At 38.0% G+C, this 27,833-nt stretch overlaps 1 protein-coding gene across 3 annotated transcripts in view; it reads left to right on the forward strand.

Annotated features, from left to right (window-relative positions):
* LOC127438682 (metabotropic glutamate receptor 7-like) overlaps positions 1-27,833 on the forward strand; it is a 369,836-nt gene that overhangs the window by 91,627 nt on the left and 250,376 nt on the right. For all 3 annotated transcript variants that reach the window (XM_051694434.1, XM_051694432.1, XM_051694435.1), the window contains exon 2: positions 26,477-26,693. In XM_051694434.1, coding sequence (XP_051550394.1) covers positions 26,477-26,693 — 217 coding nt within the window. The remainder of the gene's footprint in view (positions 1-26,476; positions 26,694-27,833) is intronic.

The raw sequence follows: 27,833 nt of genomic DNA on the forward strand, positions 1-27,833 counted from the left end.
ATAATAATTCATGACTAATAATTACACTTGTAAGTGACCAGTTATGGACTTGTTTGTCTTTATAAAGTATTTATTAAGCCTTTATTGGATGATTTATTATTCTTGCTTTATAGTATTTAATTAGGGGTGAAAATAGCATCAAACACTATTTTATACTTATAAGTTGCACATTCACGTAGTGTAATGGGAATCAATAAAGGATGTAGTTTGCACCTTACTAGCTATTGGTATCTTTTTTGTTTTATTGTTAGAAAAAAATAAATAAATAAATAAAGAGGCTATTAGGCAAGAGTAGGAAATCAGTGAACAAAGGCCTAATAAATACCTTATAATTCCAAGCAAGTCCGTAACTAGTCCCTTACAAGTCCAGTTATTAGTCATTAATTTCTGTCTAATTTCTGATCCCTAAAATAAAGTGTTACCTTTTATTTTTTATAGCTTAAACAAATTCTCATATCAGAGTGTGATAGCATGCTGTGTGTTTCCTAAAATACAGAGGGCTACAGTTTGTTCTCATTGGTTGGTCCAGGGACAGCATCGTGAGCTCCTCATGGTTCACTGATGGCAGAACAATTCCTGGCAGGACATCTGTCCTTCTCATTTCTCCATGTCTCACTCGACACTGACTGTCTCCATCACATCCATCTCACCTTTGAGAAGTCTGGTCTTGGCTGGATAATGCATGATATTTGGAGCATTGGTGTATTTCTGGAGGTTTTTGCATGGCCAGCGTGTGTTAGTAGTAAGCATCTAGTGACTATTGGTTCAGACACTCGTGCAGCAGTCTCTGGCTAACAACTACTGAATGTGTCATGTGGCTGTTGGCAGGAGGATCCGGAATCATCTGCCGTTGTTTAGCATAGCATTATCATAGCCGGGTTGCTTTGGAAATAATTACAGTGGGTTCTCTTATCAGAATAAAGAAGTAAATATTAAGTGTGATTGTCACAGGAAACATGTCCAGGCGTATACAATTTAACGCTCAATGATGAAGTCTTTTTAATTGCATTCAACCTATAGAACTACTACTACTAGTACAACCCCAATTCTGAAAAAGTTGGGACAGTATGAAAAATGCTAATAAAAACAAAAAGGAGTGATTTGTAGATTATATTCACCCTTTGCTATATTGAAAGCACTACAACTAAACATTATATGATGTTTTACCTTGTGAATTTCATTGTTGTTTTTTTTTGTTTGTTTGTTTGTTTTATTGTTTATTTACTGTAATTTCAAATCAGATGATTGCAACACACTCCAAAAAAAGCTGGGACAGTCTGTACAATGCTAGTTCTATACTGCTATACTGATACTAGTACTGTGCCAATATTAATGCTTCACCACTAAACTAAAACTAGTACTCTACTAATATTAGTGCAATACTACTATACTGATAGTAGTGCTACACCAATATACTGCAGCTGTCTCTCTCACTCCATTGGCATAAAAATATGTCCCTCTCTGAGAGGAACAGGCTGTCTGTCATCAAAGTTTTGCCCTCCATCAGGGCAGAATCTGCCTTTTTTATTTTACCAGTGCCATTTTACTGTGAGTGTACAGTGCATCTTGACATAAAAGTAAAGAAACAGGGCAACTTAAAACTATAATTCAATGTGCGGCACATTAAAGACAGTACTCTGTATGTTTTTTTGTTTTGTTTTTTTGACGATAATACTACAAATGACATGCACACTTCTCTGGCACATTTTTCTGGTTTTAATCTGCCCTTGTTTGAGGTCCAAGATCTTAGAATTGGTCATTTAAAGATGTGGCCAAAGGTTTAATCTTACACGATGTAATATGACAGCAGAACATACAGCACTGTGAACCAATTACACAGTTGTTCTGTAGGTAAAAGGTTTGGTTGTCCACTAGACACTCAGCACGAGGCTCATGTATTGCAGTCAGTGGCTTCATGAGTCCAAAGGCGTTTTGTTTTGTTTTTTTCACTCCGAGGGGTAGAGATGGACACATCAACCTTTACAATCAAAAACCCCCCTACCCCATGGGATAATGCTCAATTTCAACACATTTTATGGCGCACTACAGTATCTCAAATTAATCTGCAAAATGTACTCTTTGTGGATTCTGCGTGGCGTCCAGTATCGACCCAAAATTGCAGCTGCAGGCTCACTTGTTTGTGGTCCCCTGCAGAGACATGCTTCCAAATGGAACACTGAAAGAGTCAAGGATTCTGTCTGATGTGATGGATACAATTTTGCACAGCAACACTGCTGCACTGCATTCAGATGTGCTTTGGGTGCAGGGGACATGATATGAAGCAGACAATGTTGCATTTTGGACCACCTGAAATGAGGCCATTTTCCTTGGCACTTCTTTCCTCTGCAAGCCCCGTCCTACATTTTTTCTCATTGAATATTGTGTTTAACTATGTTAAATATGTCAGAAATATGTCAAATTACGGAAGTAAAAATGGGTTGCAAGCAGCATTTCATGTTAACTTTTAAGTTGCGCAATAACCTCATGGCTTTACTGATGAAAAGTTGAAGACATTAAATTTAAAGTATCACAGTGGTGAGTGCCACTATACAAAGTAGGATATATGAGAACAAGGGTGAAGGGGCTGATAAGCTTATAGAGAAGCACTTCCTTTATTTCAGCCTTGAACTGCCCGCACAAACGATTCTCATTGAAGTTTGTGGGTCTGGTTTATAGGGTTTTGGCAGAAACATTTGTAGTTGCCATTTGTGCCTGTGCGTGTGTTGGGATAAGTGGGTGACTTCTTTTAAGCCACGTTGCATTCCTAGTCCACTGACAGAAAAACAAGGAACAAAAAGAGCTAACTACAAATAGAGTCATTTACATGGCCCTGAAATCCCCAGTTGATAAAATAAAGAGAAAGGCCTCTTAAAACAGGAGCGGATAAAGGTGGAGAATTAGTGAGCTGGATCTTAATTTGAAGAAGTCAGCAAGAGGTGTTTTAAGTTGTATTCAGTGTTGTTTGTAAAGTCAATCCTATTTTTGAAAATGATTGCATAAATGGTTGCATAAATTCATTACAAAATTATTATTATGACTGTACACTTGGACATAAAATAAAGCCTGCACCTTTTTCAACACTTTCGTCAACATATCGGTTATAGGGGCCATATTCAAAATTACTATTATGACTGTACACATGGACATAACATAAAGCCTGTACCTTTTTCAACACTTTCATCAACATATCGGTTATAGGGGCCATATTCAAAATTACTATTATGACTGTGCACATGGACATAACATAAAGCCTGTACCTTTTTCAATACTTTCGTCAACATATCGGTTATAGGGGCCATATTCTTCACATTTTGGTCAAAAATAAAAGTTCTATGGCCTGTATAATAATAATAATATAAAAAATAATTTCAACCTCTTGGCATAATTGTAGAAATTTTACAAGTTGGCTCATCCAAAAACTTATGACATTTACTCCAATGATGAAAAATAAACAAACCAAAGAACAATGTCATTACGATTTTTCCTCAGTTTAACCTCTAACCCAAATGTAAACAAAACCATCATGTCTAACCCATTTACCAAACCCTAAACCTAACCATGAAATAAGAAAATAACTTTTGTGTAGCACGGAAAAAAAAAAAAAAAAATATCAGGGAATGGGATGAGGGAAGCGTATTACAGGTTATTGATAGACATCAGTAATTTGTACTGTATAAGTAAAAATGGAACAAGTCACTAAATTTGTTCACATACATTTCCTTTCTTTAAAATAAAGTGTTGGATAGGATGCTAGCGAAAATTTGATGTCTGTATTATATCGATTTGAAATTCTGCTTGTTGATTGGTTGGTCTCTGTGGGATTATTAGTTGTAACTTTTCGCACAAGCTAAGTCATTCGAGTTTTCATGAGACTATTATGTTGAATGGTTTTATACATATTTTTGTATTGTTAAAATTGATTAATATTGGTAGAGCAGACAATAAATAAAAAGCAGGCTTTGATGTAGGGATCAGACATTATTTAAATATATGATCAATAAATTCCATAGTAATCAATTTATACATATATTTGTAAAATAATAATAATAATAATAATAATAATAATAATAATAGTAATAATAATAATAATTCCAGAGCTAGAGGTGTCATAATTAATCAGGCATTGCTACCGTATCTTTAAGATGTATATATGTAAATTACTTCACCTATGATTGGCTAACTTCTATGTACTAGGGCCTTTTAGGATCTGACTATGTCTTAAGGGGCAAATATATTAAAGGAAATTATAGAAAACAAGGTTTTAGAGCCCGACTGATATGGGATTTTTGAGACCGATACCGATTTTAGAGAGGGAAAATTCACCGATTACCGATATGGTGTCCGATATAGCTAATTTTTGAACTGGAATTGAAAACAGACCTTTTCTATGTGGATTTTTCACCGATTTTGCACCGATATGACTATGCAAAGGTACTCGGAAGGCTGCTTTCTTAAACAAATATTTTTATCAAAGAACATTTGACATTATTATTATATACTGTCAACAAATTCTAGAAATGAACACTGAGAAAATAAAGAATAAATAAAAATACAATTAATAGCTAAATAAACATCAGTACTGTTTAGTATCAGTCAACTGCTGACCATTTAAATAAAGAATAAATAAAATAAAAATCATTACTGTATGTTTAGTGTCAGTCAATTGCTGACCATTTAAATAAAGAATAAATAAAAATACAATAAATAGTTAAATAAAAATCATTACTGTATTTTTAGTATAAGTCAACTGCCCACCATTAAAATAAAGAATAAATACAAATAAAATAAATAGCTTAATTAACATCAGTACTGTGTGTTTAGTATAAGTCAATTGCTGACCATTTAAATAAAGAATAAAAATACAATAATTAGCTAAATAAACATCAGTACTATATGTTTAGTATCAGTCAGATGCTGACCATTAAAATAAAGAATAAATTCAAATAAAATAAATAGTTAAATAAACATCAGTACTGTTTAGTATCAGTCAATGGCTGACCATTAAAATTAAGAATAAATAAAAAAATAAAATAAATAGCTAAATAAACATCAGTATTACTGTTTAGTATCAGTCAAATGCTGACCATTTAAATAAAGAATAAATTAAAATAAAATAAATAGCTAAATAAACATCAGTACTGTTTAGTATCAGTCAAATGCTGACCATTTAAATAAAGAATAAATTAAAATAAAATAAATAGCTAAATAAACATCAGGGGCCGGTTGCATCAGCTATACGTACATTACAACTTAGCCTAGTTGTGGCATAAATGGGCACTAAGTCACAATTTACGCTCTACTAAATATGTAAAACGTATAAACTAAATATATACGGCAGCCTCCAATCAGGAGTAACTGATGGAATAAAAAAGTCATTTTTATGTCATTTAATGACATCAATAAGCTCATATTCTGGTTGACAGGCATCAGTCCTTTCGACATATATGATGGTGTTGGCATTTACACTCATTTACGTTTATGAGAGAGAGAAAAAAAAACTTACTTTTAAGTGGCTCTTCAGCAGGAAACCAATTTAACGGTGACGTTTTTAGGGTGCGTCGCCCGGTGTCAAGTTTCAACACATTCAAAATATATATATAGGATATTAAAACTAATAAATGTCTATTTTTCCAGCCTGTTGTATTAGTATTTATCACCCCTCATTTATTTTAGATACAGTTCCTATATATTATTATTTACACAGGGCAAATATACTATTTATTAAATCTACTTTTATTACGTATCCTATTTTAATGTCTGGAAAACCATAATTTTAAATATTACATTTTGTAAATGCAACGAGTGGAATTGTTCGGTTGAAGGGGGAACCAAACTGTGAATCCTGATTAAAACAGTTTGGTGAATACTAGGGATGTGCGATACTAGTCAAATAAATGGTTCTGATGCTGTTAGTAGACACTGGAATTACTTGTCAGTTAATATTTCCCCCCATTAAACTGATAATAATTTTTACACATTTATATTTGGCTTTATATTTTTACAGAGACTGCACTTAAATTACTGTCATATTAATGTTACATATTTTAAATAGAATTAATAATACAAATATTATTTAAAAAAGAGGATATCTGGAGCAGATACACAGTTTCATTTCACCTCAGGCTGTGCGTGCGTCTTCCCTCTCTCACTCGCGGCGCACACAGGAAAATGTCCTCTCGCTAGACAAGTAAACTCAGCAAAGTAGTTATGAAATCATTTCGGTGGTGTGGGAATCGGCTTTCCAAATGTTTGAAAGTCCTTCAGGATGTTTTCACATTTGAGTCTTCTTTACATCTATTTTTCCGCTGAGCATGCTATTTCAAGCGCAGGATAGCCACCTCAGGTGAGTCAAGTCCCGTCTTTCACCGGACCATGTCGACGTGTTAATTTTACTCATCAAAAAATGTATGCTTTTGAGTAAGTAGCCTACAAACTAGTTAGCAATTTAAGGAAAAGAGACCGCTCAAATCCGCACCGTTTAACTCCGCCCTGTCTGCAGAGCCACCATCAGTTCAGAGTCAGCTCTGTAAACAATGGAGTCAGAGTGCGCTCTGCTGGACAAACTACGCTATGACACCAATTCTAACGCATTGTTTTCTGCATTATATGTTCTGAAAAAGGGTTTTCATATCGGCGCATATCGGTAAAATATAAGATATATATATAATATCGGCCGACCGATATATCGGTCGGGCACTAACAGGTTTTCAACAATCCAATTTTGCATTCTTTTCAGTTTTGCTCAAGTGCCAATTTATTTTGACTTATTATGCTTTCTAATTGAACAATAAATCCATAATTAACATCAGGATATACTATGAAAATTGTATTGGCCTTGCTGCAAGCTAATAATCAAGGTTTAAGAGAGAGATGTTAGTTACCTTGCTCAGTAAGATTTGAGAGTGTTTGTGTAAGGCTTAGCTGTGGTATTAGGACATGGTGTTTGGAGTTTGCTCAGTGTATGCCGTTTTGGTTTCTAGCAGTAGGACTCTTTGATGGTTGAGAGTGAGAAGTTGTTTGAGGTTTTGTCTGACTGCAGGCTTTTTATTATCCAGTTGTCACAATACCAAAGGACTTGCCATTGTAGTTAAAAGTTGTGAAGCTAAACTCTCAGGATAGCCATATAAATGACAAATTAAGTTCAGTTAGGAAACTCTGTGGCGAAGGCTGATAGGTCACCCCAGCACACCTTGCTACGTTAACCATTCAGAACCTATCATATATAATTTCCTCATCGAATTATATATAACCTGCCTACACATCGTAGCGGCACGAATGCAGCAGCATGGTAACACACAGCATTTCTCCCTCCACCTCCACCTCCCCAGCACCAGATCTGTCTAGGGGGGGGGGATTTTATGGTCAGTAGAAGCAGCACGCTTCTCTGTCAGCAGCAGCGCACGGGTTCCGTGCAACAGCAGCAACATATTTACACATGTCAAGTAGCAACATGCGTAGAGCAGATCTAGTCCACCAAGACCAAGCCCATACCATGTCATATATATATATATATAAAATTAAATATAAGTTATACTACTCTGAGAGTTGTCCTTACTGAACTAAATGCATTAGCCTCGCTTAAAAGAAAATAAGTAAACATACAGTATATACAGTACACATATTTACATACTTTGGTGAAATTTGAAATTTAAAATCTTTAAAGGAATTGTTCCATCATAATTTATTCACCCATATGGCCTTTCAAACCCATTTGACTTTCTTATCCGAAACATGAAAGGTGAAATTATAAAGATTGTCATGGTCACTTCTGCCCTTATAATGAAAAAGACAGGGGACTAGGTCTTTCATGCTCCAAAATGACAAAAAAATACAATAAAAATAGACAAAAAAAGTATTATAAAAGTGGTCCCTACAATATTCTTTAAGTATTAAGTCTCCTAAAGACATATGATAGCAATGCAAAGCAATTGCATGCCTTCAGAAGACTTGAAATATAGCACATGGAACAAATGACAGACAGTTCATAGTTAGCACCTAAATACTGCAGTTATTTGATTGGATGCATTGAATCTCAACAACAAAAGATATGGTAAAAATTTTGTTTCATACATTTCCTTTTAAATGTAATTTTATTATTATTATTATTATTATTTTTATTACTATTTGACACTTGATGGGGGGATGTGCCCCCCTCAATGCCCATAGTGATTATGTCCCTGATCCTATCCTAATACTATCAAGGATTACATGGTTAGTTGCATTTTATTACTTTGTGTTTAGCCTTTTTTTCCTGCTGTCCACAACCCTTTTAAAACAGACCTGCAGTTTAGAACCACTGTTCTATTTTACTGTAAAACAACATTTAATTAGATAAAGATTCATACCTTTCTTGTTGACCTATTTGTTTAGTTGTTTTCCACTGCAACATCCAAAGTCTATAGGCACACTGAACTCATTATTACGAGATGTGTGGGGGCTGAGACACTGCTTGAGTCGTTCTAAAGCTGAGAAAATTATTCATCTTTAAGATATTGTTGAACATTGATGATTTTCTCCTAATTTGCTTGAAGATCTCATCTGTTTTGCAAATACATGCAGAACTGACAATTGAAGGCTTTAATTAAGCAGGAATAATCTTCACCATAACAATACATTTATGTATGATGACATGTTATTTGAGTGCATTTGGTAGGATTAACTCCTCAATTACTCACCCTCTTATTGTTCCACACCCGTTTGAATTTCTTTGTTATGCAGAACACAAAAGGAGATGTTTTAATGAAAGTTTTGGTCCATCTTTTCAAAACAATGTCTTTAAAGCTTAAAAAAAGGACTGAAACGTATCATCAGAGTTGACCATGTGACTCGTGTGTCATATTAAAAGTCTTCTGAAGGCATATGAGCTAATGGCATTGGTGAGAAACTACCCAAAATTTAAGGTATTTTACATTGATATTGTACAGTATTTTTAGTCCACTGGGTGGTCATGATTGCTATGAGAGAAGCTTGTTTACCGTGGTTCGTATGTTTATGCGAGAACTTGCCTTGTTTTGTTGCTAAACAACACATGTTCTCGCATGAACATGCAAGCCACTTTGATCGAGCTCTCTCATAGCGATCCTGAACAGTGTTGAGTGTAATCTGTTTATAAAGTAATTAGTTACAGTAATCTAATTACTTTTTAGTCAAAATTATTGTAACATTTACAGTTTATATTCTTGTAATCTGATTACAGACACTGGCTTTCAATTTAGTAAATTACTTTTAAGTACAGTACGTTACTTTGGTTCAACATAATTCTAAAATAAAATCTATTTTGAAGAGATGCAAACTTCTGGCAAACATTTGCGGTGAATCACAAGCTCATTTGCATGTGAAAATAATGAGTGGCAAATTTGCAGAAAATTTGTGGCAAGTTTGCTGCTAGTTTGCCAAAACTCTATATTTGTAAGTTTAAGTGAAAAAAAAAAAAAAAACAAACAAACAAAAAAAAATCTTTCTGCAAAAAGAAAGTAAATTAAAAGTACAGGAATTATTAATATGATTATTTTTCCCATGAAGTAATCAGTATAGTAATCTTATTATTTTTTTTAGATAAGTAATTATTAATTTGTCGTAGATAAAATAAAAAATGTTTAGTAACTTTGGGAACACTTTTTATGAATGCGCAGCTGACTTCAAGATTTTTAAATGCGCTGTTAAAGTTAAAACCAAGCCGCTATACTTTCAGAAGACAATCAGCAGCAGGCAGCTAAAAATGGGCACTTGTAATGGAATCACTAATTTACTGCACCTTCAAGCAGTGGGTCAGAGCGATTAAAATCCGCCGCCACTAAGACCCAAGAAAATGAACTTCACATCAATGGCACTCGTTGCATAGTAATTTGATTTCCTGAGCTTGACTCATGCAGGGTCCTTGTGTCACATATTAGGACATTAGCAATGCCGGCATGTGGCATGGGAGTTAGATTATTCATTATTTTTAATCTGTGGTTTGTTGTCTCAAGTCAAGCAGTGTTGTATGATGGTACAGCCTTTAGAGGCTCAAGTGCTTCTCTTTGATTCATCTAGTCCTTCTAATTAAAGGTCAATAGTTGAGCTGCTTTGGGAATGCAGAGCCCTGCAATTGAAGTTCAGGCATATGCAGGTAATCCCTGGCATCGGTGGAGCCTGTCTGTCAAAGCCTTTACATTGCAGGTGTGTTCATTTGGTTGGTTTCCCATGTGGTCCTCTACTAATTTGTACGCTGAAAATGGGGTGACGGTCTAATAAGGTGTCCCAGCATGTTCGGTCAATGTGAATTGTACTTTCAACAATGTGTTGTGATGTAAACAAACATCATCAGGGTGAATAATTACCACGCAATTGCGTGGGGCCACAGATGTCGGGGGGGCCCCCGCCCCGGTAGGAAAGCTCCGCAAAAAATGCTTGAGGGGTAACATGATGTTCTGGGTACACGCGCGAATACGCTGTTGTCAGCGCTCTTGGAGCATTTCACGTTATAGAAGCCACTGGGGTCAGGACAGTTGAGTTTTTTTTAAGTAGGGTTCGGGTTTGTAATTTATGAAAAAAATATATAGGCTGTCTGAAATTGTTTCGCACATGCGCTCTCACTCACAGATACGCGCAAACGGATGAGTTAGGGGCTGTTCACACCGAACGTGTTTTTGCCTGCATCTGCTCTGTTTTGCCATTGTTTTCCTGTGTAAACATGCGTTGAACAAATGTCCATACCTGCTGCACCATGTCTCACTGTTTCTTTAGTGTCTCACGGAGGACTGGCACATTTTTAGACACTGTATCAAGTTAATAAGAGCTTCAGGTTTCAAAAATGCATGCCGAGACACCTGCGTTCTGTATCAGTCATTGCACTGTCTAGATTGTTTTTTTGTTTTTTATTTAGCACAGGTGTCACAAAGATTTAACGTTCTGAACAGGTTTAGGTTGCAAAGAGGGGACTGTTACAATTATTCCAGATTGTTCTGCAACAAGCAAATTTCAGCGCTTGATAAATGGCAATGTTTTTTTTTCCTTCTGCTCTAGTGTGCTGAGGGGCCGCCGTGCTTTGTATGTTTATTGTTAGTTACGAATGTTGCCTACAATGCTTACATAAAATACAACCTCAGCATCAGAATATAAGCTCCAGATGAAAGTAAATAAGACAAGAATATATTACTATTGTATACAACAAATCCTCAAAGTAATAAAAATACTGTATCATATTATAATGGCAAACTGGATAGCAATAAATAATTGTTGGGTTATAAAATTAATAAATAACAACTGAATTCCAAAATGTTACTGGGTGATGTAGTAGGTTTTGCACACCCTGTTTTGTATAAATGTATGTAGGTAAATATTTTTTTATTTGTTTATTACTGTATTGTGGAAAAACTGGAAAACATGCATTAATTATCTTTAAATAGATTTTTATTTCATTAAACATTCTGAATGTACTTGGCTACAATGGTTGATAGGATGAATTAAAAATTAATATTTAAAATAAATTTTATGTAATTTTTAAAACAGAAATTTTCAAAATGGGGCCCCAGCTTGGTCGGTTGCTTGGGGCCTCAGAAATCGTAAACCCGCCCCTGATTGCAGGAATGGTATAACGTTTTACCTTTCAAGGAATAGTTGTGTGGGTGCTTCAGTGCTCTCAATGGGTATTGCTGTCAAGCTCACAAAACACAAAATTGTCATTAAAGTATCATAAAAGTAGTGCATACGACTTCCGATGTGAAATGTCCACTGACTGGCATTAAAAGAAAGTTAAATTTTCTCCCAAACAGATGAAGTTTTTAAGGTTAATCCTCTATAAAGTTGTAAATAATAATAATAAAAAAAAATGCTTCCCTTCGCTAAACCCTAAACCTAACCGATTGTGTCATCAAAAGCAAATGTGATTTGAAAAAACGCAATTGCTAAAGCAACCACATCATTTTGTGGTGCTTCTTTAACAATTTCGGCTCATATGTGAACTTGCTTGCTCTTCAGGACTCGTACCCTGCCCTTATAAATTTTTTTATTAATAATTAATTACTGTAATTAAATTACTTTTTCATAAAAAAGTAAAGTAAGGGATTACTCTTAATTTTTCAGTAATTTAATTACAGTTACTTCTGATGTAATTGTGTTAAATACTGTATAGACCAAGGGTCGGCAACCTTTTTGACATGGAGTGCCTTTTTTATTTTCCTGGTCAATGGCTTTTTGAAAAAAACATGCAAATGTATGCGATTTTCTCCTTGTGAAAATGTTTCTATTTTGCATTTTTCTAATTTAATCGTTTATTTTTCATTACAAATGATATTAAACAGTTTGAGTGAACATTTTGTGCAAAACCCAATGATTGTGATATAATCATGATCCTGCATGTGAATTTTCAGAGCATCTAAATTGCTTTAATGAAAGAAAACCTGTCCTTTTGTTTTGAGTTAACAAAGTTAATGTCACAAATTTGCTTATTTGATGACTGATCACGAAATTGTATGGAATCTTAAATATTTCTTATATTATGTCACTGTAATCATTTAATCACTAGCACGCAAGCAACAGCGAGAGAGGAGCAGGCTATTTTATTTATATAACGTTTTTCGCACCTGCATTCCAATCTACATCTTGATGTAGCCTAATCCTTCCTCATGATTACGCAGCATGTTTTCATCAGCTGAATGGGAGCCTAAACACTATTAAAGTGTGACCAGACTCGCGCTGCGCATGCAAGCCATTCACACATCACAAGCCGATCAATATAGCCTATTATTAATTATTAAATTATTATTATTAATTATCAACTGTTTAGCCCTTTTCAGTTAATCGCGCCTGCAAAATCCTAAAACTTTATTTCCAGGTTTAATTTATATTTTAAATAGACTCCGATTTTTGAACCCCACGATGTGGGTTTATGTTTTTCCTTTTTATCGTTTAATGTAATTTTGAATGTCCATGGTTTAAGGAGGTGTACCTGTATGCTGGGTTGGAAATCTCAAGGATTAATAGTGGTGTTTTTCTTATTTTATTACATGTTGTTCTGAAAGCAAAAAGAAACAAATGAAACACGGAATGTAGGCTGTCATCCACGCAGCCTGACCAAAGCAAAGCGGGCACTTTTACTCGTACAATTAACAGAAAGTGAAGCACTACCTGCTTGTGATGCGCAAATGGCTTGCACGTGTTGCACAAGTCTGTTGGTTATACTGCTGTCTCGTCACATTCTAACTTTTTGTTTAGCCTCCCATTCAGCTCATAAAAACACGCTGCGTGATCATGAGGAAGAATTATATCAAGATGTAGATTGGAATACAGGTGCGGAATTTATATAAATAAAATAGTCTATTCTACTCTCGCCATTGCTGGAGTGCCAGTAATTACTCCTCCGCGTGCCAATGCTGGCACACGTGCCATAGGTTGCCGACCCCTGGTATAGACTATAGAACAGTTCTATATAAAACAATAGTGAATTTAAAATCGAAATTTAACGTCTAATATTAAAATATATGTTTTCTAATTTAACGCTGCCCCCTTAAATTCTTTGGCTAGTTCATGAATAATATATTTGATTTTATATGATTTATTTGAATGAATTAAAAGAACAGTTTCCAGTCTATCCTTTAAGTCCTAAGTTAGTAATTAATTACTTTTTTAGAGAAACTTACCCAACACTACCACTCATTAATTTTCACATGCAAACAATTAATTGTCGCCAAAGGTTTGCTGCAGGCTCACCACTACTGGTGAAGTGCTGCAAACTTCTGGGAATCATTTGCGGCAAATAACAAGCTCATGTGCGTGTGAAAATAATGAGTGGCAAATTTTTGGCAAGTTTTCAGCAAATTTGTGGCAAGTTTGCCAGCACTCTAAATTTTTTCTAAGGGCGGTCCTTTACATCGCAAGTTGAGCTGTAACTCAATTTGATCACGCTTGAATAAACTTTTGAATATAGTTGATAATGTAATGCAAAGGTGAAAATGTATCGGCTTGTAAAACATACCCTATAGTAAAAGAGTTTTGATGTCAAAACACTGTGTGAGGAACAAGCTGAGAAGTTTTACTCATGATTTAAGTGAAATGAATAAAAGTCGTTGTTGGAGCACCTCTAGTGTTCTTTTTAACAGAAAACTGCCATGTAGGTATAGTAACATGTTTCTGTGAGACCTGGTAGAGATTTTTTCATTAAATAACAATTTACATTTCATTCTTTTACACAATCTATTTTATGGCCTCAGAAGACTTGCAAAAGAGTGCACAAATCTTATGGACTTTTTTATGGTGCTTTTTTATCCATTTCGGAGCATGATAGCCCCTGGTCACTGTATGCTTTTATTGTATGGAAAAAAGCAGCAAACATTCTTTAAAGCTCATTTTGTTTTCCATGAAACAAAATAATACAGGTTAAAAATGATTTATAATTAATTAAATATTATTATTTAATTTTTATATCAAAAATTGTGTCACACCTATTCTTGTGTCTAAAAAAATTAAGGACAATTTGGTTGGTGTCATTTTGATCTCTATCCAATTGCAAATTCACACTTATATTGGTGTCCCATCTACAGTATAAGTTCTCCACCACCATAAAAGTTTATGACACCAAGTTTTGCTCATAATGGGTGGAAATTGAAGGTAGACAAAATGTCAGTGGAAATGTCAGCCACCAAGTCAAACATTCAATGTGGCAATCCATTCCTGTAATGGTTCTCCATTTCTCTCAGGTAGAGGCACTCCACCTCCGATCAATGCTGGGTAAGCCCATTGTCAAATACCTTGTCTTTTTCTTTTTATTGGTGCTGTCAACACACCTGACCTTTCAGCGTGATGCAAAAAATGACCCGAAGCGGTCATGAGGTGGATCTAATATCCTGCAACTCATCTGTCTTTGGCCCAGGCAAAGAACTCCAGGTCACGGCCGCATTAAGGATTTGTTAGAGAAAAAAAAAAAAAAAAAACCTTCAGGTTGTTTTGAACACCAAATCTTGACTTATGAAGAACTGTGGTTGGACGTGTGACGGCCCTGGAGAGGTGTCTAGCCCACAGGGAGGCTACAAATAAAAATGACAGCAATAATTAATAAATCAATTCAAATTACACCATTAAGATTTGTGCTGCTTGGTTTTGGGTTGCTTGATATAGGCCTAGATATTTATTTGAAGAGGTTGCTCTCATTAAGGTTCTTCAAATATAGATAGCACAGCACCTTTATTTATGGACTGTATAGTTTTATAGGGGTATGATCGTAGTTCAGAATGGGGCATAACATTTTTTTGGGGAGGGATCATTGAAGCGACACACATCGGTTGAACACGACTTTTAGTTCCAGTGTTATCTGATCGTTACACTGACAATCCTGTCTTCAGCGGCAATTCTTACCATGACACAGATAATCACTTTACAATGAGAAGACCACAATAAGCTGCAAGGTTCTCCATGCTGTTTGTGTGGCTGAATAAAAGACGCCTTCACCTGACGGATGGCTGGACAGGACACCTTATTCTTACAGCTCCTGAACTGACACAAGATGGGCCCCTGGATTCCAGGGACATAGTTGCCGCCACCTTCAGATCACTCACCCTGATAGACAAGATAATGGAGTACGATAATGGGGCACCATCCTGAGGTTGAACAGTGTTCATCACGGCCCCAGCTGTCATCCACACAGACATATAAATACACAGCTGACAGCTTACAAGTGCCAAGTCTTCAATCCAGGGCCATGATTTTACTTATCTGTGTCTGAGAAAGTGTGAAAGACAAGAGCGTTGAAGAAGGATAAAGGGGTTTTGGAGTTAGATAGACTTTGTTTTGGCATATCCAACTCAATTTTGTAGTCTGATAAAACAAATTTTTTAAAAAATAATAAAATAATATGATCAAATTTCGGAATGGTCAGACTGGATTTCAAATATGATTTTTTTTTTTTTTGCCATGTGGCGTATATGCTGACTAATCACACTGTGAATTCAGCAACATTAGGTCAAAGTTCTGCTGCTGAATTCGGTCTGGGATTACCAAAATTCAAACCACTGCCCCCAGTAGCCAAAGCTGGAAGCATAAGTGACCCTTCTATGGGTGAAATGTCCACAAGGTGGTGCCAAAAGTAAGTTACATTTTTAGTTGAAAATAAGATAATACAATTAATAAGAATGCATAATTTTTTTTGATTGACCCCAACCCTAAACCTGAGTGTCAGTAGTGTAATAATGCATTTTTAAAGTTAAAATGCAACTTCCGAGTCATGCTCACCATTGTTTATGTGAGCATGATTACATCCTGATTTCAATGGGACCAGTGTCATAAACTCGATTATTTCCTGAATTCCATGGGACCTGAACCCATGTCTCGGAGTGAACTCGATTACTTTCTGATTTCCATGGGACCAGAGCCTGTATCTCGTAGGGAACTTGATTACTTCCTATATTTCATGGGACCAAAACCCATGTCTCGGAATGAATTCAGTTACCTTCTGATTTCCATGGGACCAGATGCTGTATCTCAGAGTGAGCTAGATTACTTCCTGGATTTCATGGGACCAGAACTCAATATCTCAGAGTGAATTCAATTACTTCCTGTGTTCCATGCGACCAGATGCTGTATCTCATGGTGAACTCGATTACTTCCTGGATTTCATGAGACCAGAACCCGTGTCTTGGAGTGAATTCAATTACTTCCTGCATTCCAAGGGACCAGATGCTGTGTCTCAGAGTGAACATAATTACCTCCTGGTTTCCATGGGACCAGAACCTGTGTCTCACAGTGAACGCAGTTACTTCCTGCATTCCATGGAACCAGAACCCGTGTCTCAGAGAGAACTCAGTTACTTTCTGTTCCCTGTCTGTCACTCACTCGATGTTGTGTCGATGTAGTGACACTAGGGGTTCGATCTTGAGAGCCCAAATCACCTTTGCTTAAAATAGAAAAGGCCAATGAAAATTGGCGAGTGGAATTTGCATGTCACTCTCCACCCCGGACATATGGGTATAAAAGGAGATGGCGTGCATCACTCATTCAGATTTTTTCTTCGGAGCCGAATGCTTGTGTGTTCGTCCTCTCACCTCTTGCTACACTGCTGGATTTTTTACGCAGCATATCAGCGGTCATCCTCGCACGGTCGAGTGTGGTGCTTCCCCTGGGTGCTTCGGCTGCCTGAGTCTGTGGGTGCTAAAAGAGTATATTCGAAAGAGTATATTTTCTCTAAAAGAGCTTGCGCAAATGCTTGGCATCTTTTTAAAGATGTCTTTCCGCGTTTGCGCTACTGGATGTGGCCGTTATCTCTCCCCTCCGGATACCCATGAAATCTGCCTCGAGTGTCTGTGGCGCCAGCATGCCAAGGTGGCTTTCGTGGAAGGGTTGTGTTCTCATTGCGAGAACATGCCCATGAGAACGTTGCGGTCGCAGCTCACTTTCTTCATGAAGCAAGGAGCCACTGTGGCTGCTCCCCAACCCGGTCCGTCCTGGGCTGACGCTCAGCCGGCCAGGTCAGCAAGCACCGCGGGCGATCAAGATGTGGACATTTGAGCGTTTCTGCCGGCCCCCGCAGACCTCCCATCCCCCAGCACGCTCATTCTGTCCGGATGAGCTGTTGAGCGATGCAGGCGGTCTGCCTCAGGGCGGGTTTAATGTGTCATTCGCGATGAGGATGAGCTTTCGGTCACGGCATCGGAGGGTGGGCTTCTGCTATCGGAAGCAGACGAATCTTCTGAGCTCCCACCCATGGGCGGTAGAGCACAGGATAAGGCAGACATGGAGATGGCAGCCGTGCTTGCCCGGGTGACTCTCCACCCTGCCCTGAGCGTTCGCTGCTGGATGATTGGTTTCTGGGCTTGGAGCGCGAATCACGGCCGCGCCCCGCCCCAATGCCTTTCTTCCCGGAAGTGCATGAGGAGCTAACGAAGTCTAGGGTCCGGCTCCAGTGGTGGTAGACATGATCACTCAGGCCAGGGCCCCCTCTATGAGGCGGCTGTATGCCTTGAAGTGGCATCTTTTCACTAACTGGTGTTCTTCCTGTGGGGAAGACCCACAGAGATGTGCCGTCGGGTCTATGCTGTCTTTCCTTCAGGACGGGCTGGAGAGATGGCTGTCTCCCTCTAACCTGAAAGTGTAAGTGGCTGCCATAGCAGCTCACCACGATACACTGGACGGTAGACCCTCACAACAGCACAACCTGATCAACAGGTTCCTCAAAGGCGCAAGGAGGTTGAATCCTCCTAGACTGCGCCTGATCCCCTCTTGGAATCTCTCTGTGGTTCTACCTGCCCTACAGAGAGCCCCCTTTGAGCCCCTGGAGCAGGCCGAGCTCAGCACTCTGTCCCTGAAGACGGCCCTCCTGGTGGTGCTCACTTCCATCAAGAGGGTGGGGGACCTGCAGGCACTCTCTGTTACCAGCGAATGCCTGGAGATCGGGCCTGCTCACTTTCATGTGATCTTGAGACCCTGGCCTGGTTACGTGTCCAAAGTTCCCACCACTCCTTTTCGGGACTAGGTGGTGAACCTGCAAGCACTCCCTTCAGAGGAGGAAGACCCGGCCTTGTCGTTGCTGTGTCCAGTTCGCACCCTGCGCATCTATCTGGACCGCACGCAGAGCTTTAGACATTCGGAGCAGCTCTTTGTCTGTTTTGGAGGACAGCAGAAGGGGAAAGCTGTCTTCAAGCAGAGATTAGCCCATTGGATTGTGGATGCCATTTTTCTCGCATACCAATCTCAGGACTTGCCATGCTCCTTGGGAGTACGGGCGCACTCCACTAGAGGTGTTGCGTCCTCCTGGGCACTGGCAAGGGGGGCCTCTCTAGCAGACATATGCAGAGCTGCGGGTTGGGCTACACCCAATACCTTTGCAAGGTTTTATGACCTACGCATAGACCTGGTTTCGACCCGAGTGTTACACTGTAACAGCAGGTACACCAGGCGGCCGGTTGGGTGTACCGCTTGCATTGCACCTTTCCCCTTTTTTCAAAGGTGATAATGTGTGCTTTTTTGTCCACAACAGTTCCCCGTACCAGTGAATTCCGGATGCCTCTTTAATTCCTTAGCACTGTTCGGTGACGAAACAGTGCTTGTGGTATTCCCCTTTTCAGGTGAGCCCGTGTGCTTGGGCTCAGTGCTTCATGCGTGGTGATTCCCCCTTGGTAATCCCGTATGAATTTCCACTGTTTGGTTCCCCCCTTAGGTGAAACCTGTTTTTCCCCTCGTCAGAGCTTTCTCTGTCTTGCCCACTGTGCTGCGTACCCTCTCTGTAGATAGGGTCCTCCTGTGGTATCATTCCACATGCGTACTTCCCCGTTGGTAAGTCCATGTGAGGTATGCTCCACATGTTAGCCTCCCTCCGGTAGGATGTGGTCTCCGTAGTGCTCTCCTTCCTGGAGAGGGAAGCGCACTTCCCAGCGCTATTCTAGAAAGTGCTCGGTGGGAAATTGCTTCACAGCAAATTAAGAAAGGCACCACCGGTAGCCTACTTGGGTAAGTGCCTCCTCCCCCCTTAATGGGACTAGGGAGACGCCTTACCTAACTCACTGGAATGTCACGACGTGGTTGAGCGCTCGCTGCGAGGAATGTAGCAGCTTGCCCGTGTCCACTCTTCCATGCCTCGTGACACAGTTCAGTGCCTGCGGCATTTCCTATTGGAACCCCTAGTGTCACTACATCGACACAACGTCGAGTGAGTGACAGACAGGGAACGTCTTGGTTACTGATGTAACCTCTGTTACCTGATGGAGGGAACGAGACGTTGTGTCCCTCCTGCCGTGGCACTGAACCAGCTGCTGTCATGGCCGGGACTCTCTATTGGCTCCTCAGCATAAATCTGAATAAGTGATGCACGCCATCTCCTTTTATACCCTTATGTCCGGGGCGGAGAGTGGCATGCAAATTCCACTCACCAGTTTTCATTGGCCTTTTCTATTTTAAGCAAAGGTGATTGGGGCTCTCAAGATCGAACCCCTAGTGTCACTACATCGACACAACGTCTCGTTCCCTCCATCAGGGAACAGAGGTTACATCAGTAACCAAGACGATTTCCATGGGTTCAGATGCCGAATCTCAGAGTGAACTCGATCACTTCCTGGTTTCCACTGGACCAAAACCCATGTTTCGTTGTGAATGTGATTTCCATGGGACAGAATGGTTTTGATTTCAGGGCATATGAGCAATAGGAAACAGCATGCCTATTTTCTGTGTGATTACATTGGCATAGGCAATGTCTTACATACAAAGTGTGCAATATTGTATCTAGCAGTGACCAAATGTATTCATTTTCACTTACTCTTTCAACAAATAGTCAAGTATGTGATATTTTCCATGTAGTGACAGGTGAATTAGTGAGCGGTTTTGGACACAGCATATGCATGAATATGTAAATATAGTAATGCCTTTGTTGCTTATGTTCTCTCTTGTGCCTTGCAAGTACAACACCACATGTTTGTCATGATTGACATGAGCTTAGCAGAGGCAAAATTTCCATTTGTCTATCCTCTATTTTCATACTGACAGCTACTCTCAAACTGTATGTTTTAGTGCAAAGCCATTTGGTGTAGTACTTATGCTTAAGTCATTACTATGACAACTTATGTAAACAAACCAGATATTGATTGCACTATCTGAACTAATGGATCTTATTTCATCACTTACAAAATAACAGTGCAAACTATTGGTCAGTTTTAAAGATCAGATTTGAAAACCAAATTGGATTTGTGTGCAATGTGAACAAAGCCATACAAGCACTATGCCTCACCTAAAGCCGTTATTTGTTATACTATGTTTTTGGCTTTGAGATCTGTTCCTTCTTACTCTTGAAGGAATGAGTTGTCAAAGCTCACTGCAGGCTCCTTCCTACAACCAAAACTTGAAGGAAACTATCTTTGTTTTGGGAACATTTTGAATGACAAGTTCTTGCTTCAGGACTGCCTGCATTGAAAGACAACCTGTAATTGCTTCAGCTGGTAATGGGAGGGCAAAAATGTTGTTGACAAATCAAACAAAAAACAGTAGTGCTGATATACGCTGCTTGTGTGACTCATAGTGTTTTTTTTAACTATGGAACAATTTATTTTTAGCCTATCCTGTAACTCAAAAGAAAACTGAGGCACAGTTTTGTTGATAGTTGTTGATAGTAGGGCTGTTGTGTTGCCACATTTTTACCATCTTGCTGTTTAAGGGCTGCGCTGACACCTTGAGCCGTAGTTCTCTTCTGAACAAACCTTATTTCCTAAACTTGTTTTGACCTCTTTTTTCCCCATTTCGTATTCTCTGTCTCTCTGCTATGAATTAATGTGGCAAAAGGGCCAAAATAAAATAAAAAAAGCGACAGACTCTTCATTGCAAAATTAAAGTTTAATATTCAGTGCATAAATATTCTTTATTCAGCCTTTTCCTTCTAAAGTTTCAAGAGATTTCTATAAATTGCATCCGCAAGCGCCAGCATAGTTTTCTGTGCCAGGAAAGAGAATTAGCATAAAAACTGACAGCTTGTGAAAGAGGTTTTGGACAAAGCACTGTTCGATACAGCACGAAACGCTTTCATTGCAGTAATTAAGGGGTGGCGTTTTCATTGCAACATAATAATTACTGTTGTTTATTCACCTCACCTTCTGTTCTCTACTGGAGTTTTTTTTTTTTTTTTTTCAAAAGCACACCATTTTCAAATCCGCCCCCAGATTGCTGTCCCACATATATCTTCCTATTTACCGATTTAATGGAAAAGCTTTGCCCACCATTCAATCAAGGGAGATCAAAAGGCTAATTGAAAAAAACAGTGCCTGGCTAAACTTTGCTGGCCGACATGCATTCCAGTCATCTTCAGAGGAGGGAATTAACTTCTGGAGAAGAAAACGTCTGGCCCGAGTTGGTCAAAGATCAGGTAATCCCAGACCTCTGTCAAATGCAGAAAAAGCAGGGAGATAATTGCAAAGAAAACCCAGAGCACAAGTTGAGTCAAACTCATTTTGAAGTTTTCCGAGGATCTGTCATGTTTCTTAGACGCCTACCGGAGCGCTAACCTTTTAAGATCAAATTCTTGTGTACTCAGAGCTTACGAGCTAGCTGATCACATGACAAGAGTGTAAATTGTCTCTTTTAAAAGGATAGTTCACCCAAATATAAAAATTCTGTCATCAGTTACTCACCCATATTGTTCGAAACCCATATGATTTTCTTTCTTCTGCTTAACAAAAAAGGAGATTCGTAAAAAAAAATGTAGAATGGCAGTTGATAGCAAATCACTTTAAAGCTTAACGATGTACCCCAAAATTTCATAAAAGTACTACCATTTTTATTTTTTTTTATTTTTTTTATTAGTCTTTTGAGGGTTAGTACAGTTACTTACACTTGAGTTTTCTGAATAAACACTGAAAAGTGTCACAAAAAGTCTAGACACACATCTGCCACAGCATTCTTTTACATTTCTTGTTAGTATAACTGAGAGTTGCTCAGTATTTTGTGCAAGACTTCTGACGATGTCATACAGAAAATAGAAAACATGTCTGGTCTTTGGTGGATCAGTGGAACATTGTTAGCTTGTTTATGAGGAACGCTGCAGATTAACTAATTTAAAATTTCATCAAGACATTGAAAGGTCTATGTTTGGAACAACGGACTAACATACTACTCTTACAATGTCTGCAGTATATAGTATGGATATGTAGAGGATATCTGTAATTGTATTTATTATTTGATCAGACTGCAGATATTTGGTATAGTATTACACAAAATTGAATTAAAAATACAAAATAAAATTATCAATATCCAAGAAAACAGGACACCATTAGCATGCAATGTGTAGGGCTTTACTGGTTGTTTAGATCAGTGTTACTATCAGAAATAATTGGTAATTATTTTTTTAGTTATTAATATTTAAATTAATTAATTTAATCTAACTCATTAAAACCTCATATGGGGCTCCAGTAAATGTAGTGCGCTATGGTTTGGTTATTAGCAACAATTAATAATTATCAAAGATAATTATTAATTATTAAAATCAATAGAACATTGATGAGAATCAATGTTAGCTTTTTTAATCCTTTAAATCAACAATTATCAAAGATAATCACTAATCATTAACATCGATGAAACATTAATTAAAATTAACACTATCTTATTGATCCTTCAAATTTAACAATCATCAAAGATCATTATCAATGATCAAAAATCAATAGAATATTAGTAAGGATTAATATTGCCGGGGCACGACCCTGGAATCAGGGACTAATAACCAGATAGTATAACAGTCTCAATATTAGATTGTTTTCATAGGAAAATCGACATCCGAAGAATATCGATTTTCGGGGAAAAAAAAACAATGAATGAAGGCTTAAATCCGAGCACTGACATCCCGTCAGCATGACACAGGTATATGCAAAACAAACCAAAACACTTCTCTTTGTAATATAACAAAGTTTATTTATGCAGTAATATCAATTAATAATTAATACAATGCAGTCAATAAACTTCCAACTTCCAACCACAAACTAAACAGTAATATGATTAGATATGGAAACCAAAATAATCCTATAACACATATGGTGTGTGTGTGTGTGTGTATAAGGAGGGATGCGCACAAAATGGCGGACATGACTCTCGTGGAGAGTATGTCACGCGAGACTTCCGACCAGAGAATATGGCCGCGAATGTGGGCAGAGAGAAACCAGTCAATGGTGTGTACCAGTTTACCGTGTGTATCTGCTTGTACGATAGCTTAGGGACAAAGCTGAACTTTATCACGAAGCTATCTACTAGCCAAAAATGTGTGCGAGAATGTTTTTGAGGGGTCGCGTGTGTGTGTGTGGTTAGTACGAGAGAGAGAGAGAATTAAGTGACGGCCCCAAAGCCAGTTTCACGATCGTGGGAGAGAAAGCAGCTGTTAGTTTATCACTCAGAGACGCGGTGGACGGCTCGTAAACTGTCCCGCGGTCTTTGATTCTTTAATGGATAAACTCAGTGTGCCGGTCTCACCCGCAATGGCGGAAATGCACAACAGTCCAATGTGGTTGGACTACAATACAGCAAATCTCATTCGTGATAATTAAATACCTTGAGTATGAGCGGACACGGTGGTCCGTAAACTGTACAAGCAATAACGTTGATACACAAGAATAACACACTATAATATTCTGTCTCTGCCCAGACGTAAACCTCTTACTTGAATCACATGAGGACACAGGTAGAATATGTGTTCATTCATCCTTTAACTCCGACTCGGTTCCTCGAGGCTCGGGTGATGACGGGAGGCCGTTTCCTCACTCTGTCGGCGGGTGGTACGGCTGCTGATTCTCGGTGGGCTGGCGGAGAAATCAGCACCGTCGACTTAATTTAAGATGGAAGAGAAATCTTTTATCTCTTCACTTCTGCAGGCAAACGGATGAAGGTACGGATTGCTCAGCAGTCTCCTTCGGATCCGTTAGTGTTAGGTGGAACACAGAGTAATCTCAACTCGTCCAGCGAGATGGAGATTGTATGGCCACTTTTTCAAGTCGGACGTTACTTCCTTGTGCTATGAGGCTGCACCTCAGAGCAGCGATGAGCTGCGTCTACACACGGCGAGCAAAGTTGCTGGAAGCAAATCCCGGAAGCATTTCAAAGGTATTTCTACTCCTGATAATGTCATGATTGAGGGACGTTCTGTTGTGTGCCTCATCCAATAAGAGTTGAGAGCTTGATCCTTTAGTGAGCAAAGCTTCATGGGATTTGTAGTCTGTTTTGGACTCTCTTTGTTTGATTTTGGCGTGGTTTTTATCAGTAAGATTTATGAATTGGTATGTGGGCCTGAGCTAGGTTTTACGACTGTGTTAGGCCTGCCTTTGTCTTCTATCTGGATACATGAGGCCCAATAAATGTTATGTAATATAATGTTACCACTTTCTACAGTGCAGCATACTACTGCATTAAATGTTTAGCTTTACATAACACCTACTCTTTCACTTATTATTTAACAGGTAGGCAGTATTCAGTGTAGTTACATTTAAATAGCAAACTAGTAATCTCAGGGCATAACTTTAAGACATGATTTTTCAATGACATCTTTCAATGAAACTGCTCAACAAGGACTTTAAGACATTACAGCACAATTTTCTGTAAAGCTGCTTTGAAACAGTGTATAGTGAAAAGCACTATACGAATAAAAATTACTTGACTTTACCAGTATTCCATTCTGAACATAGCCATTCACATATACTGTATAGCTCCCCAATATGCTAACTCCAGGCAAGTAGATACTGCAAACATTGTAACATTTCCCAAAAGTCACTGGCTGTTGTTGATGATAATCTTGGGTCTGATGCCTCAGCTATGGATATAACTCTAAGGAAGAGTTAATAATTTCAAGAGGTTGAATCGTTGAGTTTCAGAGCAGAAGTCAGTCCTTAATTTAGGGTAGAAGAATGCAGAATCTGAACAATTTTATGCTAACCAGCATTTAGTGAGTATTTTAGTCTTGTGAATATTCTTACCATGGGCTCTTTTGATGTGAACGACTGGAATGCAAAAGTGACTGTTTCATTATATAACATTATATATATTTAATATATTAGAAAGAAGAGTTGTATGTAGTTAAGAAAATGTAGTTAAGTTAGTAGCAGGGATTAAAAATGAAATGTTTTTCATTTCTGGTTTTTCTGAGCATAAACAGTATTTTTTGTTCCTGTTCTGACGTTTCACAACTTCCTTTTTAAATGGTAACCAGTTAGAACAAAATAAAAGAACTGTTAATAGTGTTCTTTTTAAAAGGGTGAGTGATATACCAGTGAATTTTTTTTTCCAGATCTCACAGGAGAAACAAGGCACCTGTTTTGGAAAAAACAAGCTCAAAATAAGCAACTTGCCACACCCAAAATAACCAAAAATATTAGACTTTTTTTTTTTTTTACCATACGGGGTAATTTTCAGGACAGAAATCATAACAAGCTTAATACTATATACAGTAGCATACATATAAAACGTCTTTTCAATAAATGTATTCTTAATGTTAATTAAATCCCAAAAAATATTCATTTGGCCACCTAAAGTCAATTAATAGCCTAAATCTTTCTCTCTCTGCATGCATGCATGCACTGCCTGGGCACACTTGGACTAAACGTCACCTTTTGCAGGCCAAATTAATTTAATGATTTTTTGGTATTTATTTTTTTTTTACATTGGTTTTTAAACTAGCGGTTTCCTTCAGAATCAAAGCGCATGCTTATACTCTACTAAAAGACAGTAGCCTTGTTTTTTTTTAAGGCAACAGGAAGTAGTGTTATTCCGAAAAGTTACTGTGATAAACCCTTTGGTCTTTGGTTTCATGAAAAAAATAAATAAATATAGAAACAAAATTAACCGGTTATTAACCGGTTGTCAGGTTTTAAAAATAATGTTTTCAGTCTAGAACAACTGAAAGGGATTTTGTTCCCATTTTCGGTTACATTCTGCAAAAAAAATAAAAAAATAATGCGGTTTTCGTTTTTTGAACCGTTTTTAGTCCCTGGATAGTAGTTAAGTTTAGTATTAGTTTTATGACCGCAGTGTATCTAACCACCTTCTTTTTGTCTGGATTCAGATTCCGCAGATCAGCTACGCTTCCACTGCCCCGGAACTAAGCGACGACCGGCGGTACGATTTCTTCTCTCGTGTGGTACCACCCGACTCTTTCCAGGCACAGGCCATGGTGGACATAGTGAAAGCGATGGGATGGAACTATGTATCTACGGTGGCCTCGGAGGGAAGCTACGGTGAGAAAGGAGTTGAGGCCTTCATGCAGATTTCTAGAGAAGCGGGTGAGTTACAAATATAAACATTATGCTATGTATCTTTGAAGATATGGGGGGGTGGGGTAGTTTTTGCACCTGATTCACTCAATGAATTACGCAAATCATGTAGTGGCACAAACACAGATTTTTTGTATTGTCTGCCAGTGTAGTCAATATTTGCAGATTATATTTTTTAAAAACAAGTTATATTCACTGAGAAATTTTTGGATAGCATTAATTATTCATCTCTGCAATTCAAAGTTGATTGCTAGACACAGCTGCAAACCCTCAATGGGAAATTTGAAGTGTTCGTCCCAACAACATTTTACACTGAAAACCACCTATCAAATAAATGGATATTTAAACAAGACGAGTGTCTGTCAACGGTGGAGATGTTGTGTCTAAGAGATGGCTCCAACCCAATACATACTCTTACTCAAATGCATTGCAAAAAAAAAAAAAAAAAAAAAAAAAAAAAAATATATATATATATATATATATATATATATATATATATATATATATATATATATACACACACACTCCAAGGAAAGGAGATTCATTCTGGCCGTCTTCCTCATTAGTGATGAAAGCCAATTCCTGAAACTTGACTTGTACCTTTTAGGGCTCAAAGTAGATTGTAAGGTGTAACCTGACATGAAGGGTACTTTAATTGGGGTGGCTTAATGGGACCTATGGTATGTCAACCCAGTAAACTCAGAATTGTTATACAGACGTTTCTTAAAGGAAAAATATAAGCAAACTTGACAAGTAATATCTTGTAATCACCATGTAATAACTTGATTGGCCTTTAAAATGAATTTTTGTTTGACACCACCAAGCCCTCTTACTTGTCAACACCTCTCTGCCAACCACCTGGCACCTTTCTGAAATGGAATGCCCACTTTTCACCCATGGAAATTTGAGGTTTCACTCGAAAATGTTGCATTATTGAAGTAAAATAGGTAGTGAATGCCATTTCTTATTGACTTTAACTACTGTTAGGGGAGGCCAATCACCCTGTGATGTTTTGGCTAAATGTATCATGTAATTATTTTATAATTAACTGTATATTGTTTATATACATATATAAGTGCTGTAGGTGCTTGAAGGAAAGACTTTGCCATGATTTGCTTTCAGTCTTTCTGAGGAGACTTTGGCACAGAG

This window comes from Myxocyprinus asiaticus, chromosome 50 (assembly GCF_019703515.2).
Source record: "Myxocyprinus asiaticus isolate MX2 ecotype Aquarium Trade chromosome 50, UBuf_Myxa_2, whole genome shotgun sequence".
NCBI classification, from domain to species: Eukaryota; Metazoa; Chordata; class Actinopteri; order Cypriniformes; family Catostomidae; genus Myxocyprinus; species Myxocyprinus asiaticus.